The 22,526-nt window shown below is 40.4% G+C and overlaps 1 protein-coding gene across 1 annotated transcript in view; it reads left to right on the forward strand.

Moving 5' to 3' along the window:
* rxfp2l (relaxin family peptide receptor 2, like) overlaps nucleotides 1-22,526 on the forward strand; it is an 80,779-nt gene that overhangs the window by 24,900 nt on the left and 33,353 nt on the right. The window contains exons 9-14 of the mRNA XM_073840043.1: nucleotides 2,540-2,611; nucleotides 13,781-13,852; nucleotides 15,123-15,194; nucleotides 15,480-15,551; nucleotides 18,454-18,525; nucleotides 20,959-21,188. Of these exons, the coding sequence (XP_073696144.1) occupies nucleotides 2,540-2,611; nucleotides 13,781-13,852; nucleotides 15,123-15,194; nucleotides 15,480-15,551; nucleotides 18,454-18,525; nucleotides 20,959-21,188 (590 nt within the window). The remainder of the gene's footprint in view (nucleotides 1-2,539; nucleotides 2,612-13,780; nucleotides 13,853-15,122; nucleotides 15,195-15,479; nucleotides 15,552-18,453; nucleotides 18,526-20,958; nucleotides 21,189-22,526) is intronic.

The following is a 22,526-nucleotide window of genomic DNA, read 5'->3' on the forward strand; positions in this document are numbered from 1 at the left end:
GCCAACTCTTTAGGAGGTTCTACAGAGCATGCTGACACCTCAGGAGGTATTGGCGCAAACTCTTGGACACGAGAGGCCTGTGGTACAGACTCGTGGACAGACTCATGGACAGACGAGGCCTCTGGAGCAGACTCGTGGACAGACTCATGGACAGACGAGGCTTCTGGGATGCAGTGTGCAGCCCACACACTCAAAATGGCAATTGCCATCACAGGTAACACAGTAGGCAATGGGATGCCCACCGGGCTGGAAAGTGAGAGGCTTGGGAGCGTCAGCCCTGCATGGCTTGGGAGCGTCGGCTCTGCGTGGCTTGCTTGTCTTGGGAGCGAAGGCTCTGCGTGGCTTGGGAGCGAAGGCTCTGCGTGGCTTGGGAGCAAAGGCTCTGCGTGGCTTGGGAGCAAAGGCTCTGCGTGGCTTGGGATGCCTGCAGCCTGCACTGACATCAGAGGAGGGTCCATCACACTGGCAATCAAGACATGGCATGGCTCTCGCAGATCAGACGAGACATGGTGTGGCTCTGGACGCTCGGGTGAGACGTGACTTGGCTCTGGACAAGAAGCTGTGACTTGACTTGGCCTTGAAGGGATGGCTATGACTTGACTTGATGTTGGACCAGCAGCTGTGGCTTGACATGGCTTTAAAGGAACAGCTGTGGCTTGACTTGGCCTTGAAGGGATGGCTATGACTTGACTTGATGTTGGACGAGCAGCTGTGACTTGACTTGGCTTTGAGGGAACAGCAGCTGTGACGTGACTTGACTTTGCAGGAACGGCATCTGTGACGTGACTTGACTTAGGAACAACAGCTGCGACTTGGCTAGACTCGTGGAGAACAGCTGTGACTTGGCTTGATTCGTGAAGAACAGCTGTATCTTGGCTTGACTCATGGAGGATAGCTGTATCTTGGCTTGGCTCATGGAGAACAACAGCTGTGTCTTGGCTTGACTCATGGAGAACAGCTGTATCTTGGCTTGGCTCATAGAGAACAGCTGTATCTTGACTAGGCACGGAAAGTGTAGCCCTGACTTGACTTGACACCAGAGGATCAGGCATCACTTGATTTGCTTTGGGTGCAGCAGATATGGCGAGATGAGATTTGGATGAGATGATTTTGGCTTGATGAGGCTCAGGTGTGGCAGCCATCTTGGCCAGGGACTCAGACAGGGCAGCCATCTTGTGAACAGGCTTGGGGATGGCGGCCATCTTGTGAACAGGCAGATGTGACGTGAGTATGTTGTGGTTTGTTAGACGTGACGTAAGCAGGCTGTGGCTTGGCAGACGTGACGTGATCGGCTGTGGCTTGGCAGACGTGACATGAGCAGGCTTTGGCTTGGCTGACATGATGTGAATAATTCCAGACATGATGGAAGGGATGTGAAAGCACTGTTGTGTTGTAGGTACTGTGGGGAGGCAGGGTTCTTCATCCACAACCCCCACAGTAAACGAGGAACCACTCAAACGAAGTGCAAAGTCGATATATTGTTCTAGAGTCCAGTGTGGGGTGTGTAGGGGCATACAGGGTTTTATTTTTTTGTCCAAACCACAATAGAAAATGTCCTTTAGAAAAGAGTCCATGAAGTCTACCTGATACGACAGCTCACAGAAGTCAGACACATACTCCTCAATGGGCCGGTTATTCTGGCGATCTGATCTGTTTTTGAAAAGCTGCTGGATCTGTGGTAGGCGAAGTATTCTGTAACACGAGGACTCGTAGTAGCCTGTAAGGTCGGAGCTTTATTAAACAGATCGTATTCAAACAGGCAGGGTCAATATCCAAACAAACAGTGTGACGAAGGCAAGACCATAGCGTAATCCAATAGTACAGACGAGGGTCAAAATTCAAATGAGCAGTCCAAAGTAGCAAATGAAACAAAACAATGAAACAAGGAAAAAGTATAACTATGACCATGAAATAAAACTATGACTATGAAACAAAACAGAGCAATGGCAATGGCAAAAACAAAAAGGCAATGAAACAAGAAACCGCTTGGTAGAGTCCACAACAGCAAAACAATACTTCATAATGCCTGTTTGGAAGTTCAAACTCGCAGGCACCATAGAAGTCCACTATATGAAGAAAAATCCTGAAATGTGTTCCTCAAAAAACATTTCTTTATGACTGAAAAAACATGAACATCTTGGATAACAAGGGGGTGATTAAATTATCTGTATATTTTTGCTCTGAAAGTGAACTTCTCCTTTAAAAGGATAGTTTAGTTAAGAATAACATCAAAATGGCAAGAAAATTGAAGCAAGTTCTGAGAAAAGGTTTGGTGTAATTTGTTTCTGGACACACTGCCTGCATTACTCTTGTCAATGGTTCCTCTGGTGTTGGGAATAATAGTATATAATTGGCTTTCTGGCTTTTAAACTTTGTTGACTGTAAAATGTGGGAGTTAGGGGATCAGGAGTTTTTTTAGAAGTACTTTTGCTGCTTTGTTTCAGTAAATGGTCTTAAGTTTTGAGTTCTGAGAGTTAATATATTTACATCACCTACTCTGCACACTCCGGTGATCAGCTGAATGCATTTGTTTCTGCAGGGAAATGGAGGGGAATAGGATTTCATCTCTCTGGGCGTCAAGTTTTAAGAACTGCTCGTCTCTTACAGTCTTGTGAGTATCCACAATCCACACATACATGGTAAATGTAAACCGCAGTGAGTGTTATGGGATCCAGGGTATTTATATTATAGACTGTTTATTTGTCACAGCTGAGTGTGGGAGACGGGGACAGAAGTGGAACTCTTCTACAACTCCTTCCGAGTCTCTCAGCTCAGCTGGAAACACTTACAAATAAATGCAGATTTAGGTTGAGCTGAATAATTTAAGACCTAAGTAGATTAAAGAGTGAATAAATTACAATAATTACTCATGTTTTAGATGTACATGTTGATATGCATCACGGTTATCTGGTGCAGTGGTGTAAGGCCTTTGATTTGATCTGTCAGTGACATTTGAAGGACAGTCTGTCCTGAGGGACGGAGCCTGCTGCATCACGACAGCTTCTCTCTCAGACTTTCCAAGTATTTTGATGTTTCTTCAACTACAGGCACTTTTATGTCCTAGAAGTTGTTTTTAATTAAAACTAACCGATTTGATATTTTATCATTTCTTTTTCCTATTTTTTTTTAAATCCTTTAAATTATATATTTGGCTGTTTTATCTCAGACACAAACTTTCAATCTTAAACTACAAAAATCTATAAAATAATAATAATCAATTAAAACAAAGCAAGACCTGTGTGCAAGCATCATCTGATTTGTTTTGTCCAATCAAGATTCAAAAAGTGAAAATGCTACTCAACTGTGTAACTTTTACTTAACCATTTCAAACACAAAATGCTTTTATGAACACTAGTCAAAAGTTCCCTTCCAGGTAACTCGAGCTGCGTCGAAATGCTGTGGGAACGCCTCCAGCGTGACCGCGTCTTGAATCATGTGTGCAACTAGTCCAATAGGAGTGTGAGACGTCACGGCCGTCATGACATCACCGACCAGGAAGCATAAGAGCACGTATGTGTCTGTGTCTGTGTGTGTGATCGCTGTCCTTTTTGTGCAAGTTAGAACAGCCTTTGTTTAGAGAGCAATGTCTAAGTCCAGCAAGGGTGATATTAATAAACAGCACTACAAGCTGTGTGTCCCTCCATGCACTCGCTTCATTACGAGTGAGGATACGCACAGCTTGTGTGTTGCTTGTGAGGGTGCCAAACATGCGGCATCAGCCCTCGAGGGGACTGATTGCCCACGTTGTTTGAGTATGCCACTTCGTGTGCTTCGTTCAAGGAAGGCTCTCTTTTAGAAGGGAGTCTTCACCAGCGTTCCTCGAAGGTCTGGTCCCGCTTCCACTGAGGCGGGGCGGCGATTGCACTCGTGGGGTTCGCAATTAGATCTAGCAGAGGGAATGGAGACGGGCGAGTCCCTATCTCTTTCCTCGCCTGCTAGATCTGCTGCTTTCTCTTTGGGTTCGGAAGCCCACTCTGCGGTTTCCGTGTTGCAGACGTACCAAGCCAACCTGCTGAAACAGCTGGACGAGGGCGATGGAGTTCAGCCTGAAGATCTGGCTGAGCTCAGGAGAACCGCTGACCTGTCTTGAGGGCCAAGAAGAGCTCGGCCAAGAAGCCCTGACGGTCGAGGCCCAGGGCTAATGAGGACAGTCCCCTCTGGGGAAGAGCGGCCAACACCTCAGTATATGGTGCCCGTCTCTCCTCAGTGTCCTCAGGGGGCAGCGGCCCCCAGTGAGCATATCTCTCAGTCACCGCCCGATCTCGTAGCGGTGCTAGGAGGCTCACGACCTCCTCAGAGGTCCCTCTTACAGCTAGCTGGGTCACTCAGTCCCCAGTTTTGGGACCCCCGGCTAGCCGTTCCTTTAAATCCAGAGGTCAGTCTCGAGAGGCTGATTCCCCTAGTAGACTTTCTGGCAGCGTGGAAACTTCTGCCAAATGTCTCTCAGTGGGTCCTGCACTCTGTAGAAAAAGATTCTCCACTCTTGCCGGAGCGATGGAAGCTATGGGTGTGGCCCCTGAGGGGGCACAGCTAGTAGCTTCGGGTCTCTCAACTGATGTTGTAGAGACCATCCTCCAATCCAGAGCTCCCTCTACGAGGAAACTGTATGCCTTGAAGTGGAGACTCTTCACTTCTTGGTGCGGAGACCGCCAGTTAGACCCAGTTAACTGCCCAGTTGGTACAGTGCTGGAGTTTTTACAGGCATGTCTTTCCGCTGGGTTGACTTCAGTGGGCAGACACCCCCTTGTTACACGTTTCCTCCGCGGTGTGCTGAGGTTGAGACCTCCAACATGCTCTCGCGTCCCTCCTTGGGACCTGGCTGTGGTGCTTGAGGCCCTGTGTAAGCCTCCTTTCGAGCCTTTAGAAGAGGTCTCCAACCGTCTTCTTACCCTAAAGACTGCCTTTCTGCTGGCTATTACCTCCCTCAAGAGGGTTGGGGATCTTCAAGCCCTCTCAGTGGCCCCTTCTTTTTTAGACTTTGCGCCTGGTATGGCCAAAGCTTTTCTGTACCCCCGGATGGGGTACCTTCCGAAGGTCCTCACAATAGCACCACGGCCTGTTGTGCTGCAGGCCTTTCATCCTCTTCCCTTAGTGCGGCGGGCTGGTCTACGCCCTTAACCTTTAGCATGTACTATGACCTGAATCTTAGAGCATCTCCTGGCTCCTTTGTCCTCTCGCCTTGACAGGCTCGGACATTCATCGAGACATTTCCTCTCTCTCTAGCCCTACTTTTGGGCCTTTTCCAAGCCCTACTTTCGGGCTCCTTTTTCGAGGTATGGCTTATGGATCCTTCGTCCCCTTGCCCAGCCCGGCAGGGACAATCTTCAGTATGGTGGCGCGGGCATTCTCGTTCCCACAGCGTTTCGACGCAGCTCGAATTACCTGGAAAGGAACGTCTCAGGTTACATATGTAACCCTAGTTCCCTGAAGGGATGCTGCCTCTTTAAGCCATACGCTTTATTCAGCCCACCGCCATTTTGAATCGAAAACGAGGCTGTGAGGGATAGCAGTCCATCAGCGCCCACTGTGGCGTATTGTTGAGTATCGGGATGTAGATTGTTTAGTCATAAAAATAAAGAGAAAATATCATTTCACTAATTTCCACAGGACAAAGAACTTCAGAAAATGTGTATTATTAAAGTTCGACGGGACATAGGACCTAACTTTCAGGTAACAATATTGCATTTATTTAAGAAAATGACTGTGGAAACTAGCCGCTTGGCTAATTGCTAATTTATAATGTGAGCATGTTTATCTTCCTTTAAATGTTTACGCAGAGCTAAAATGTTATAATTTACTACAACAAGTAAACTAAATATCTCCATTTTGTATAGATTACAAAGAACACAAGACTGTGCTCCTAACATTTTACTCAGGATTATTTTTCAAAAACACTGACTGGAATTAGGAAGCTTAAGGAGGGTTCAGCTCCGTCTGTGTTTACCTGGACTCAAAAGCCTCACGAAAGGAAAAACCGTGCGATCGTAAGTGAAAAAGATATTATTTTTAAATGATGTTTTAAAGATTAACATGCTTAAAGGGATAGTTCGAGCATTTAAGACATGAAGTTGTATGCAATCCTTATCAGCACTATAGTGTATACACACTGACCCACACTGCGTTCACCTCCCTGGTCAGAGTTCTGGCCGCTGGAAGTTTTTCAAGAAAGTAGTCACGGTTAGTTTCCGGGGCCTCAAAACTGTGCGTTTTTACGTGAAAAAAATATATGCGTTTCAAAGCTTGATTAATTTACATCACAAAAAACACTCCTAACAAAAATCATACCTCAGTTTTAATCGGCACTATATTCTTTCCGTTTCCATCAATCCGCGCTGCTGTCAGTTCGCACGTTCCTATCAGCTGTTGATAGCGCGACTCACTGACAACATGTCTGACTACGAAACTTCTGATGATGAAACCAATTTTAGCACAATGTCAGACGGAACAGACGATATATATATATTTATATTAGACCTCGTTTCACGTGATTTCCACAGGAGTCTAAACATCAGATTGTTTACTGTACAGTTTAGACATGGGATCTCCAGTCCTCGTGAGCTACTGTCTTGCTGGTTTTAGTTTTTCTCTGATGCAACACTGACTCAAATCAACGGGTTATTAGCAGGCTTGTACAGAATGTCTCATTTGAGAAAGGAGTCCTGTCATAGGAAAACATCGCGCTGCAGGAATGTAGCTCACGATGACCGGAGTTGGAGATACCTGGTTTAGACCTACCTGTATGTGACTTCAAGCACACTTATAAACACGATGATATCGACGCATGTTCCGCATAGTTACAGACAATAACAAATATAGCAAAGCATCATATTTTGTTGTGTTATATAGATTCAATTAAATTCATTAGTTATGACATTTGCCGATTTTCTCACCACATAGACAGTCGATTATTGTCGATGCTATCACTGCCCCGGTTAGAATATTCTCAATGTGACGTTAGCCTAAAAACCGACGTTAGCTTCAAAATAAACCTGTCGTATGCGACATAAAGTTAGTAAATAGAGCTTACCCGTGGTACTGGTACAGCAGAACTCTTTAAAATCCATTTTTTGATTTTTCCTCCTTGGTTGGGGATGTAATCGTCTTCGCTGAAGTAAGCACTGCACACACGAAAATCCTTGATACTGGATATTTTAGCTCCCGCAGAGTAGCCGATGGCAACCAGCCAAAGCTGTCTCATAACTATATCAGAAACAGGAAAACAATGGAATCTGAACGGCGATCCCTGCACATTCTTGTGGTCACAACCTGGGAATTTACAAGTTCGCACCATTGTTAATTTTCTACTTTTTACGTCGTTGTCATTCGAGTGTGTAATGGAACAGCTGATAGGAACGTGCGAACTGACAGCAGCGCGGATTGATGGAAACGGAAAGAATATAGTGCCGATTAAAACTGAGGTATGATTTTTGTTAGGAGTGTTTTTTGTGATGTAAATTAATCAAGCTTTGAAACGCATATCTTTTTTTCACGTAAAAACGCACAGTTTTGAAGCCCCGGAAACTAACCGTGACTACTTTCTTGAAAAACTTCCAGCGGCCAGAACTCTGACCAGGGAGGTGAACGCAGTGTGGGTCAGTGTGTATACACTATAGTGCTGATAAGGATTGCATACAACTTTATGTCTTAAATGCTCGAACTATCCCTTTAATAGTTTGTGAGCCTGCAGTTAGATCGTAAGCCTCTTTCAGACAACATGTTAAGTCATACAAAAAACAGTGGGTAGAAAGTTTATTTTTATGCAAAGCGATCAAAAGATAACATTTATTTATTAGTTTGCCATGTAGTGTTTGAGGTAAACCACTTTTAAAATCGCAAAATGATATTCAGAACATTATTTTTTGTTTCTGTTTTGTTTGAGACAAGGAAAATGTCATGTTTATCGTAATTTCATAATAAAGGTCGGGAAGACGCTTATGACCTAGCTGCAGGCTCTTAACACGAACCATTAAGCATTTTAATCTATATAACATCATTTGAAAAACTGTGTAAGTGTTTAAAGGAAGATAAACATGCTCACATTAGAAATTAGCAGTCTTTCCACAGTCATTTTCTTAAATAAATGCAAAATTGTTACCTGAAAGTTAGGTTATTTGTCCTGTGGAAAAATGTGAAATGACCTATTATTTTACGGTTATAAGATCTACATCCCGGTACGCAACAATACGCCACAGTGGGCACTGCTGGACTGCTATCCCTCACAGCCTCGTTTTCGATTCAAAATGGTGACGGGCTGAATAAGGCGTATACTTCGGCATCCCTGCAGCGCTTGCTGTCTCCAGAAGATAGCGCTGTGTTTTACCGTACGTGCTTCCTGGTCAGTGACGTCATGACACCCGTGACGTCTCACACTCCTATTGGACTAGTTGCACACATGATTTAGGATGCGGTCACGCTGGAGGCATTCTCACAGCGTTTCGACGCAGCGTCTCGTTCCCTTCAGGGAACTAGGGTTACTTACGTAACCTGATGCTTTTTAAAGAAGTCTCCCAAGCCTGCATTTATGTGATCCAAAGTACAGCAAAAGCAGTAATATTATGAAATATTTAAAATAACTGCTTTCTATTTGAATATATATTCAAATGTAATGTATTCCTGTGATCAAAGCTAAATTTTCTGCATCATTACTCCAGTCTTCAGTGTTCTAATATGCTGATTTGAAGAAACATTTTTTTAAAGAAATGTTATTGTTATTATTATTATTATTATTATCAATTTTTAAAACAGTTGAACAGTCAGATCAGCATTGATCTGAAATAAAAAGCTTCTGTAACATTAAACACTATACTATTTAAAAGAGTGTGTATATATATATATTGGGAAAGAAATTACAGAAATTATTATTTTTATTTAGCAAGAATGCTTTAAATTGATCAAAAGTAATGATAAAGACATTTATAATGTTACAAAATAAATAATGTTTCAAATAAATGCTGATCTTTTAATCTTTCTATTCATCAGAGAAACCTAAAACAATTGTACTCAGATGTCAACATAATAACAATAATAATAAAAAAAAATGTGAGCAGCAAATCATAATAATGTAATGATGTTAAAAAATCAGCTTTAAAAACGCACAAATAAATGACATTTTAAAATATATTTAAATAGAAAGCAGTTATTTTAAATAGTAAAAATATTCCAAAATCGTTTTGCTGTACTTTGGAACACATAAATGTAGAAGATCTCTTAATTAATCTTACTGTTCAAAAACGTTTGACTGGTAGTGTATATATATTTTGCATAATATGACATAATAAAAAAACTAAATAATCACAACAACAACAAAAAAAATCCATTTTATAACATTCCAGGTGCTAAAAATAATGTTTTTGGGGTCACTTTAACCCACGCCAACAGTGGTAAAGTAGCCTTATTCTGCGGGAAAACCGCAGACTTGGCAACACTGCTTTGATGCTTGTATGTTGGACTTTTATTAGTAGACACATTAACTACTAAGCGTTTGCCACAGGCCCAAAAGTGCTTATACAGAAGAAAGTTGAAGAAACACTCTGGATTAAAACATACATTTCAATGAAGTGTAATTTAATATTCCAGCATCTAAGAGGCTGAATTCTCTCTTCTACTCATACGGTGTTAGTGAATCTTGCATCGACTGAAGTGACAGTGTGTTTGTTGTGTTATCTGATCTACACTGTAAAAAAAAATCCTGTTAATTTACAGTAAAATACTGGCAGCTAGATTTGCCAGCATAAAGCTGTAATTCTACAGTGCACCTGCTGTAACATGGAACAGCAGTTGATTACCGTAAAACATTTTACAGTACTGTGCTGTAGAAAATATAAGATACAGTATAAAACTGTGTTTGTTTTCCATTATACTGTTTTAGTTTTCTTACTGTAATCTCATACACTTTATTATTGTAAAATGTATTTAAATGCTGATCTTGTGTGATCTTTATTTAAAATAAGCATTCTAAAATAAATTGAATACAAATGGCTCGGACAAAAGATGGCTTCAAAACTTTAGGCTTTTATTAAAGGCAAAATGCATTCATTAACAGTTTCCACTTCACCATTGCCATTGAAAAGAACACAATACTTTGATTACACATGAACATTTGGTTGCAAACAGAATGCAAAATTTTCACAAATATGTGATTGCAGAACACAATGCTATGGCTTCACATGAAGATGTACTTGCAAAACACACAATGCTGAGTTTACATAAAGATGTGGTTGCAGAACAAAGTGCTGTGACTTCACATGAGCAAAGGTTTGAAGAACACTGTGATGACTTTACATGAACATTTACAGGTGCCAAAAAAAAATTGAATATCGAGGGAAAGTCCATTTATTTCAATAATTTGTTTCAGGTAGTGAAACTTGTTTGTTATATTAGTTCACTACACACAAAATGAAATATTTCAAGCCTTTATTTGTTACAGTTTTGATTATGGATTAAAGACAAAAAAAAAAAAAAAAAAATCCAGTATTTCACAAAATTAGAATATTTCATGTTTCCGGTAAAAAAAAATATCTTAAACACATGTTGGCCTTCTGAAAAGTGTGTTAATGTACTGTATTATGTCCTCAGTACTTTGTTGGGCCTCCTTTTGCACTAATTCCAGCATCAAGGCGGCGTGGCATGGAGGCGATCAGCCTTTGATACAGTTGAGGTGTTATAGTAGCCCAAGTTGCTTTGATATTGGCCTTCAGCTCATCTGCATTTCAGGGTCTCTGTTCCCTCATCTTCCTTTTGACAATACCCCATAGATTTTCAATGGGGTTAAAGTCAGGCGAGTTTGCCGGCCAGTCAAGGACAGTTACTCCATAGCTATTAAACCAGGTAGGCTACTGCTAGTTTTGGCTTTGTGGGCAGGTGCCAAATCCTGCTGGAAAATAAAAATCATCATCTCCAAAAAGCTTGTCGGCAGCAGGAAGCATGAATTGCTCTAAAATTTCCTGGTAGACAGCTGTGTTGACTGTGGACTTGATAAAAGACAATGGACCCACACCAGCAGATGACATGCTCCCCAAACCATCACTGACTGTGGAAACTTCACACTGGACTTTAAGCAGCTTGACTTTTGTGCCTCTCCGGTCTTCCTCCGTACTCTGGGACCTTGATTTCCAAATGAAATGCAAAATTTACTTTCATCTGAAAACAGGATTTGCCCAGCACAGACTCTTCTGACGTTGTTTTTGGTTCAGGATTGGCTTGACGTATGGAATTCTCCAGCTGTAGCTAATGTCATGCAAACGTCTGTATATAGTGGTTCTTGATGCACTGACACCATGATGAGGGAACAGAGACCCCGAAATGCAGACGAGCTGAAGGCCAATATCAAAGCAACTTGTTACCTTAACACCTCAATTGTGTCAAAGGCTGATCGCCTCCATGCCATGCCGCCTTGATGCTGGAATTAGTGCAAAAGGAGGCCCAACAAAGTACTGAGGACATAATACAGTACATTAACACACTTTTCAAAAGGCCAAAATGTGTTTAAGATCCTTTTTTATTCGTCACATGAAATATTCTAATTTTCGGAAATACTGGATTTGGTGTGGGGGTATCTTTAATCCATAATCATTAAAATTGAAACAAATAAAGCCTCAAAATATTTCACTTTGTGTGTAGTGAACTAATGTAACATACAAGTTTCACTTTTTGAAACAAATTACTGAAATAAATGGACTTTCCCTCAATATTCAGATTTTTTTGGCACATACCTGTAGTTGCAGAACAGAATGCTGTAAGTTTGCACGATATGGTTGTAAAAGATGTGGAGTTTGCATGAACATCTAGTAGAGGTACAAAACACAACACTCTCACTTTGCATTACTGAACAAAGCCTCACTCGAAATCCAAAAGGTTCTTCATTAGGGTGGCCACATGAGGATTCATTGTTGGAAGTTTGCCCGTCTTCTTGGACACCACCTTCACCTGGCTGGCCTTTGTCCCTCTTTCAGGGTTCAACCAATGAAGCACCTGAAAAACAATAAATAAATATGAGATATTAGGCTTGGTAAAACTAAAATAAAAGTAAAAAATAACTGCACTTAAGACTACTCTAAGATGTTTACTCATGATTACACATGATCTCTGTGTTTCATAATTATGAGAGAATTAGCTTATTTCAGATTACCCCAATACCTGTGAAGGACTGACACCTACAGTACCCTGTGAGGACTTTTGTGAGGAAAACGATGCCAACTCTGAATCAATGTACAAAACTGCTAAATGTTCTTTATATAATTATGATAACAACATGTAAATATTAATTTAACAGGTTTTAGATTAACTGAACACATTGTGTTAACTAAATGCATGATTTTTATTACCTTAGAACTGTAAGTTAAATTTCTTCCAAAAATTACTTTGACACAGTCACCACTGATAACAGATCACTAATTGTAAAAGAATAAGTTACAGCACTATACAAATAAACAAGATTTGAATTCAATATTGACAAACTATTATAATTAAAGGGTTAGTTCACCAAAATAAAAATTAAATTATCAATTACGTACCATCATGTCCATTGGGGAGGGTCAGGATGTGCTCAACATCTGCTGCAGTGGCTGACATCTGTAGAACATAGACACTTATGTACAAATCCTGAATGAAAATATGTGCTCAGTTATAGCAAATATAAATAAATAAATAAATAAATAAACAAAACTTACATCAGCACGGAATATCAGTCCCTCTGTTCTTTCATCAAAATAGGCCATCAGCAGCTGGGTGCTAACAAGCTAACATTAGCTAACTAACTTTGCTGTTTCAGTAGACATAAAAAAATCAAACAAATCGACTTGTTATTAGCAAACTTTGTTATTTTATTTGCTAATAACAAGTCGATTTGTTTGATTTTTTATGTCTACTGAAACAGCAAAGTTAGTTAGCTAACGTTAGCTTGTTAGCACCCAGCTGCTGATGGCCTATTTTGATGAAAGAACAGAGGGACTGATATTCCGTGCTGATGTAGGTTTTGTAAATACTATAAACAGGGTAACACTGACAATAATTAAATTGTATTTACCAGACGATGAGGAAAACACCATGTAAGAATGTATCATTCAGTTTGTTGTTGCCGGCAGCACATAGTCGTAATGAATCGTCTTCTTGAACTCTTCTGTTGCTCTTTACACCTGCAATCTTACTGCTGATGAAACTTGATCCGTTGTGATTTTGCTCAGACAGAGAACAAAATGATGATGTGTCGTTGTTGTGCTCTGAGGAGTTCTGAGCCGAGCAACAGCTTCGCCCATGTGACTAAATTTAAAAAATACTGCTGTATACCGTAAAATTTAACAGTAGCTTGCAATTAATATTGTCCCTCAAATTTATCCTCATTCACATTATACCACTGTATTTACGTAAAACGGTACCTTACTGTAGGAAAATTCCTGTATTTTTACAGCAATTTTTTACAGTGTAGTTCACTCACTCTATTTCTATTTCTCTACTCTATTTCTCAATTCAAAGCTGTTTCAGTTATCAAGACAGGCCACATTTCTTCAAATATGTAAATATTTCATGTCTTTTGATACGTCCAGTGCTTTTCAGAACTAATCTGGGGCTGTCAGTGAGTCCTTGTGTACTCAAGCATTATGGCAAATGTTTGCGATAGTTCCTGGAAGCTTGAACCAGATGGATAGTTCTTAAGTGTGATCTCTTAAGACCCAGCTGATTTACATATAGATGTGTATGACTTCATTCTGCGGCACTGAAGGCCTTGGTGATTTGGAGTATACGTTTAAGGCTGAGCTATTATATATGTCTTTTTCTGGTTTAGAGCATTGAGGAGAAACCGCATTAGCACCATTGAGGAGGGAACATTTGCAGACATGCACAGATTGATAGACCTGTGAGTATACACATAAACGCATACACAAAAGTTAATGGAGCCATTCATTTTTACAGAGTTCCTAGATTACATCTTTTGTCATCATTTTTTTTGCTTATAAAAATGTGTGCACTGGAGAGAAAGAAAGAGATTTATGAGCCTTTTAAAGGTTTGTTCACCTTCCTATAAAAAATACTGTCTCTCTTTCTTATTTACTCACCCTCATGCTGTTCCAAACCCGTATTCTTTCTTTCTTCCCTGGAACACAGAAAAGGAAAGAAAAATGTTTACATGGCTGTCTCCCATACAACAATAGCATATATAAATGAAAAGCAGAAAAAGGTATAGGTCGAGGCCAAGAGTTAGAGTCAATAAGTTTTGCTCTTTGCTCAGAGCTATTGTATGACTTTGGAATACAGTGCAGAAGTTTTGTCTGTGAAGCACTTTTTCCCTTTTCCCAGGTCATGTGTTTTGTTAAAGGAGACATCAGATGCCCATTTTCCACAAGTTGGTATGGGTAGGGACTTCAAGAAATGTCTGCAACATACTTTGTTTAAATTTCCTCAGTTAACAACTAACTGTTTCGGTGCATGCCTCTTTAAATAATAATGAGCTACTGCTCACCCCGCCCCTCTCTTTAGTTTTTTGTATATTTGATGACAAAAACAAAACTAATCCACTGCGTCCCCAGTAGCTCTAATGTCGAGAGATCTCTTATGTTCACTTTTACACCCAACTGCAAAACACATACATTGCTTACAAGACACTGTTTTTGCTACAGCTGCTCAAGTGTGGAGAAAATGGTGGACAGCGTACAACTGGCTGAGGGCGGCAATATGTAGTCCATCAGTGGCTGTGGGCGTGTCCTGAGAAGTATGGCATCATACTGCTCAGAAGATCAAAACCGCTTGATAATTAAGACAGTTTAGGTTTTTTGGGGTTAAAAAACAGGAGAGAATGGATTTTTTATCATTGTAAGACACATTTATATACAAACACCATGTAAAAGTGAATTTTGCATCTGATGTCCTCTTTAAATAGAAAAACAGCAATAAAGTCATACAGGTTTCAAACTACATAGGTGAACCATCCCTTTTAACCATCCCTGCTGAGATTCAAAAGCAGAGAGAGAAGGACAAAAAGAGAGACACCTGCTCAAACAACCTCAGTCTGATAAGCGCAAATGTTGGACCAGAGCTTCTATTTGAAGATCTTCTTTTTAGTTTTATTTATTTCATGAATGATTAAGTTGAAAAATGAGCTGCTGAATTTGCTTTGACTTGATTTACAGAGACGTGTCTATGAACCAGATTAAAGACCTGCCTCCATCTCTGTTCCAGAACCTCCAGAGCCTCAAACAGCTGTGAGAGCCGCATTCGGCACTTTATTATTTATTTGCAAATTGTGTTGTTTAGACGTCCTTGTTCCAAGCTTAAAGTTAAACCGCATTTTTATTGAGGTACCTCAGTGGTGCAATACTTCAGTGTTATTCATTTTGTATTTGTGCTGATCTGCCCAGTGATTCATTGATTGGTTGAAAGCCTCTTCAGACGAAGTGACAGGCCTTATGAATCACAGAAGCAAAGTGTGGACTTTACCAATAACTTTTTTTTTTACTTATTTGTCTGCCTCTGTGTGTTTGTTTCAGAAATATTTCCAACAATCCCCTGGCACACATATACGACAATCAATTTGACAGTCTGGTGAATCTGCAGTCACTGTGAGTAAACAAAACAATGGTTAAGTTATTAAATTGTTGCATTGATTATAGGGGAGACCTTGTATTTATTTATGTGTGCATGATGTACGTAGAAATCTACATCGAATTTACACGACCTTCACGTACGATACATGACTACTGGTCTCAGCCTGTGATCAAATTCAGACTGTTAATCAGAGAATAATTAAATATATAATGTCACGGTGAATAAGTTTTTCATACAGGCTCTGATTAGGCAGTTAATTATGGTTACAAACCCATTTATTTAAATCTTATATGATAGGTTTTTAGTCTGAGGGCAGGTTTTTTGTGCCTGTTTTAATAAAGCTGGTCTAACAAGCTTTCAGATTCTGTCACTGATCGCTGCATTTCGCACACAGTGTCTCTGTGTGAAGCAGCTCAGTGTGGTCTTCACACTTCTGCTGTTTAAGCTCTGTAGACCTGCACCACGTGATTTACAGAAGTAGGACATATTCCTGGATTGACATCTTATGTTGTTCCTAGAAAATTCACTTCTTTCAGCCAATTATAGTCCTACTCAGAAGGCATGATTAGTGCTCAGAGGATCAGGGGACTCCTAAAAATCCTGAGGTGAAATACAAATAGAACCAAATTAAACAATTATTGACATAAAGTAAGATTAGAGAGCCGTAATATAAATGAGATCTCTGCTGAAGCTTTGGAAGAGTCACGTATAAGATTATGAGGATCTCAGAAGAGAGGAGCATGACATTTAGTCTCACGTTGCCAGACCTTCAGACTGACGGCAGAAGGTCTGGGAACTTTGGCTGCTTTGAATGGCCAAGGACCACCCAAGAGGCTCTATGACTGACAGGTAAAGCAATAAATTAAGTTTTGTTTTAAATTAAGTTAAATTAAGTTTTGTTTTGTTGCCGCGTCATGTTTAGGGGTGTGGAAATATCCTCACAATAACAGATCGGTATGTAAAACTCTTGGATGTATTTTATAGTCTGTGTTACGAATTTTACATATTTCATATATTTTGAAAATCCATTGCTCAACGTCACAGCTGTGAACATGACAGCTTCACTCTTTCATGAGGAGGTTTCTTTGTGTCGAGATGGAACGTAAAGAGCGCAACACATGTGTCTCCTGGAAATCCTGTATAATTCAACCAATCTGTTGACGACTTTGAAGCTCCTGGTGTGTTCTCAATTTTGTGTACCATATGCATCAGATGTTTAGCTAACAATCCATGGCTGAACTACAGGACATTAAACAAAAGCAAAAGTTGTTATGTTATTTTTATTTATTCTCATTCATTTCTAAGAGAAACAACCAAGATATTAAATCACACGTATGATGTGAGGTTATAGAAATCTAATTTAATGTGAACCTGAAATATAATCCTAAATGCCAGTTTTTGGTTGATAGTAATGCTGTTCAAGGTTGTATTTTAAGATACAGATCCAGGAAAAGACTGTAGGCCTTCGATTTCTATGCTGCAGTTCGATCCTCAGTGAATTCTGCAGACCATGGTCAGAAATGAACAATTACCAGGCTCCATAAAAAAAAGCATCAGAAAGAAACAGAAAAATGCCCCAGAATACCCAGAATAAAGACTAAAATGTCTTTAGTCTTTGATGGTATATTCTATACTGATGTTGTACTATATTTAATTTTAATAAATATATATTCCATTTTAGGCCTGTCAAGTTTAGTTCACTACCAGTCAAAAGATTTTGATTTTGAAAGTCTCTTCCGCTCACCAAGTCTGCATTTATTTGATACAAAGTACAGTAAAACTTTAAAATAAATGTCTATTTGAATATATGTAAAAATTACATTTATTTCTGTGATTTCAAAGCAAAATTACTCCAGTCACATGATCCTTCAGAAGGCATTCTAATATTCTGATTTGCTGCTCAAAAACATTTGTTATTATAATTATGTTAAAAAATGCTGAGTATTGATTTTTTTCAGGTTTCTTTGATGAATAGAAAGTTCAGAAGAACAGCATTTATCTGAAATAGAAATCTTTTGTAATGTCTTTATCATCACTTTTGATTTACAATTTACAGCATCCTTGCTAAATAAAAGTATTAATTTATATCATTTCTCCACCCCATCCACCCCCCCCCCCCCCCCCCCTTTGAATGGTATAGTGTATAACGTTTCAAAGGCTTTTTATTTCAGATAAATGCTGATCTTTGGATCTTTCTGAAGTAACAGTGTGTCAAGATTAAATATTGATAATAATAATAAAATGTGTCTTTAACAGCAAATCATCATATTAGAATGATTTCTGAAGGATCATGTGACACTGAAGACTGGAGTAATGATGCTGAAAATTTTGCTTGATCACAGGAATACATTACATTATAAAATATATTCAAGTAGTAAAATAGTAAAAATATTTCACAATATTACTGCTTTTGCAGAATTTTGGATCAAGCTTGGTGTGCAGAGCAGTCTTCAAAAACATTAAAAACCATACTGTTCCAAAACTGGTAGTTTATGTATTTTAAATATTTGATGTAAATGAATAGCATGCTCTTTGTTTTCATATGGTTAGAAAAAAAATACCCTCACAGATATAAAACTGCCTGCCAAAGACAGTATTGATGCACAAATTGTCCCTGGTATTAATTTCAGAATTTAAAAAAATCACAGTGAATGTTGTTTTGCAGTCTACAGAAGTAGATGAGCTACTTAGTGAAAGTCCTTAGTGTTCAGAACTGTGGTATTTAGCAGCCTTTGTTTATTCATGTATCTGCATTCACTGATATTTTTCTGGGCATTATGCCAGTAATTATTCAGCTGGCTTTCCTGGTTTACAGTTCTCTATTTTATTGGCTTTGAAAATGTACTTTTGTTCTGGCTAAGAAAAAAAAAAACACCTTATAAAGTTAAAATGTGCATATTTCTATTCTGTGCACAGGAGTATGGAAGAGGTAGAGATTCCCAACATCAGCATCAGGATGTTCCGGCCCCTAACTAACCTCACTCACATGTAAGCATACTAAAATGTCCAATGAGATATATATATATCTTTCTTTATTAAAATAAATATTTTTATTTTTATATACGTTTTGCGCTTGTGTGCCCTCTATGGAGAGTTATCAGTATGTTCCAGACTTTCACATTTGCGCTCAAATTCCTTGTACTCCATAGTCTCTCATGTCAAAACAAACACAACAAAAACCTCCATTAAGCCAGAAAGTCACACAGCACGCCCTCTGAGCGAGATACAGAGGGAGGTCATTACTGCTGAATGTAGGCTGGCCGATAGCTGTCAACCGAAGGATGAATTATTACTGCATTTGAAAAGTCAAACCCACTGGTAAATGCAGCTCAACTTGAACTCCCCATTTTTTCACAGGTGACAAGATTATCATGCCTCTCTCCGCTCTATCTTTAACTTTTCTTCCATCAAATTCAATATCTCCCGAACAGCTGCGTTCCCCTCCGGGAAAATGAAAATGAAATAAAGTAGTGGAGTCTAGGCCTTCAGAGAGATTTTTAAATGGAATGCCATCATTTCATGAGGAATCAGTCCCCTCCACACCAGCACTGAACAAAAGAGCCACCACGTGCCGAGGAGAGATGCCGCACTGAAGTCTTTAGAGCTCTGAACCTTACGCTGAACCTGTCTGCACTTTGATGTGGAGATTAGGTTTTCGGGATTGTTACTTTGCAGATATCAGCCGTGCTAGAAATTCACTTTTGATCCGAGACAGGCCCACTCTAGCAGACTGTGACAGTAATAGAAGGTTAGCTCTACATTTTACAAACCCGTTGATGAGTTTGACGAGGCGTAAATGTGAACAGAACTGTTTGTGTATGCTGTAGTGAAGCATGCACGTTGTAAAGGGAACCCCGGGTATTAAGACTTGTATGGCTTAATATAACATAAATTATGTATCTTACTGCATTATTTAAAAAATCCACATTGTTTTATATATTTTGGACAGACTATAGGGGGCCATTATTTTAATGACGTGAAATGGCTGCACTCCTGTTGCTATTTTTAGCACAATAAAATACTGATACGATGCCACATTGTGTGGATTTTGGTTGTAATTTTCAGTCGAAGGGCAACAAGAGAACCAAAGTCTTCACTGCTTTCTTAGCTAAAACAATGGAAAGATCCCTGTGGACAAATGAAACTTCTTAAAGAACCACGTCTTTGTTCTCTCCACCTTAGCCCTGATGCCTTTTAGGCTTTTAGTAGACCACAGCTAATAAAAGAGCTTACAAATGGCAGAGACAAGAAACACTAGATGCCATCCTGGCAGGATATAAACATGCCAACCCTTGTCATGATGCCGCAGCCACTGAAGGAGTTTCTCAGCACGGATTTCACTCGATATCTGGGGACATTTAGACTCCTTGTGGGGAAAATCAATGGTAAGACATTTGGTTTAAGGCCATACGCTTATATCCATCGCCACCTGTTAAGCTCTTTCAGTAGCTGTGATCATCGTATCAGTATTTTATTTATTTTCAGTATTTTATAGTTGTGTTGTGGTAAAAATAGTAACAGGTAGCACCAGTAACTCACCGAGTGCAACCCTATTTAAATTATTTAAATAACATACATTTGATATGGGTTCATTATTCAGTAAAAGACATCATTTACGTTATATGAAGCCATACAAGTCTTAATACCTGGGGCTCCCTTTAAGAAAAGACAGCGGAACAGATAACTCTGCTAGGGCTGAAGTGTTTGATTATGCAGTATTAGATAAAGTATTAGGTTTTAATGGATTCTGTCATAATTTACTCATGCTCATTCTAAACAAGAAATGAGTTTTATTTCATCTGTGGAACACACACACAAAAAAATAATTTGTAGGTGACTGTCCCAGCAATTCTTTTCCATATAATTAAAGTGAATAATAATAATACTGGTTCATGTGACTTGTGTGCTATATCCCAAGTGAAATGAAAGCTTTGTGTAACACACTGCAATGTAAGCCATGAAAAGAGTCAAACAAAAGATAACAATGTTCAAAGTTTTTTTAAATGTATAGAAAGAAATGGTTCATTCATTTATGAATGGGATTAATTGTTGAATATTGAATCATTGTTCATTGGTTAATAGCTCAATGGGTGGATGATTTTCAAATGAACAATATTTAACATTTCCATACTATTCTTAGCATACTTTTTTTGTAATTTGACAACCCCAAACCTCAGTCAATCTTTCAGTCAATATATTATACTTATATATTATACTAAAATAGTCAGGATACCTTTTTGGTTCCACAGAAGTCATACATGTTTGGAAAGACATGAGACTTGAGTAAATTATGGCAGAATTTTTATTTTTGAGTGAAATATTCCATGAAGTTTTTATATGATTATTGATAAAGTATACAATTATGTGTACAACAACTTTTCTATTTTCTTTTAATGCCATTTTTGTTTCGTATCATTTCAGTTATTTTAAGCGTTTTGAATTCTGTGGATATTCTCCCAACGTGCGAAGCTGCAAACCAAACACAGACGGAATCTCATCCTTTGAGAATCTGCTGGCAAACATCATTCTGCGTGTGTTTGTCTGGGTCGTCGCCTTCATCATTTGCTTCGGAAACATCTTCGTCATCTGTCTGCGGTCCTGTATTGCTTCAGAGAATCAACATCACACCATGGCCATCAAATCCCTTTGTTGTGAGTCCATTGTACATCAAACATGAGCGTGGCACAACCAATATGCAGCTCCTACTCAAGCCCAGTGAAGCTCAAATGATCAATCAGTCAAAATCAATTTCATGCATTAGAAAGTGAGACAAAAACGTCTCGGGTTACGTATGTAACCTTAGTTCCCTGAGGGAACGAGACGCCGCGTCAGGAACGCTATGGGGAACGCCATTGGCGGGCCGCACTCTGAACTGTGTATAACAACCAATGAAATGACGGGGGTGACGTCACAGGCGCGGTGACGTCACCGACCAGGAAGTATAAAGCACGTGCGTTTGAAGCCGGCGGCAGCTCTTTAGGAATGAAGCGAGCGCCGCAGGGTGCGGGAATTATGGTCCGAGACGCGGCGTCTCGTTCCCTCAGGGAACTAAGGTTACATACGTAACCCGAGACGTTCCCTTCCGGGAACTCGAGCCGCGTCAGGAACGCTATGGGGAACGAGACTACCAACGCCCCCATAATTACCGAGCCCTGCGAGTGTCTGCTCAACCAGGGTGGAAAAAGAGAGAGCCCTTGTCTAGCATTACGCGGACAAGAAGGCCCTGTAGTCCTCGGCCCTCGGGCACACGAGGAATGGTAGTCTTCCTCTGTCTGGTCGCCAGCCAGAACGAGAGGTACTCCACGGCCCTCAGGCACACGCAGAGTCTTAGTCCTTTGTCTGGGAGTTAGCCAGAACAAGAGGGACCGAATGACCACTGTCTAGCACTCGGCGGACAGATGGTGTGGGAAGTCCTCGGTCCGCAGACCCACGAGGACGGTGAGCTCGACCTCAAGGCTCCTCGGCCCTCGGGCACACGAGGAGAGGGTGATCCTTTGTCTGGGGGTTCAGCCAGAACAAGAGGGATCCAAGGCTCGGCCTGGAGCTCCGCCAGGACGCGAGGGAATAAGCCATTGTCTAGCATTACGCGGACAAGAGGGCACTGCAATCCCCGGCCCTCGGGCTCACGGGGAAGACAGTAGGTGCCTCTGCCTGGTAGCCAGCCAGTGCATGAGGCACTCCTCGGCCTTCTGTGAAGGCAGACGAGGAGTCTTAGTCCTTGGTCTGGGGAAAGCCAGAAACCAGAGGGACCGGAGTACACTCGGTCTGATAGCATCCTGCGTCAGAACACGAGGAGAATTAAGCCATTGTCTAGCATTCCGCGGACAAGAGGGCTGTACAGTTCTCGGCCCTCGGGCACACGAGAACCGTGACCTCTGCCTGGTTCGCCAGCCAGTGCGAGAGGCACCCCTCGGCCCTCGGGCTCACGAGGGGTCTTAGTCCTTTGTCTGGGGGTTCTGCCAGGACAAGAGGGACTGAAAGGGCTTTTG

The sequence above is a fragment of the Garra rufa genome, chromosome 5 (assembly GCF_049309525.1).
Source record: "Garra rufa chromosome 5, GarRuf1.0, whole genome shotgun sequence".
NCBI classification, from domain to species: Eukaryota; Metazoa; Chordata; class Actinopteri; order Cypriniformes; family Cyprinidae; genus Garra; species Garra rufa.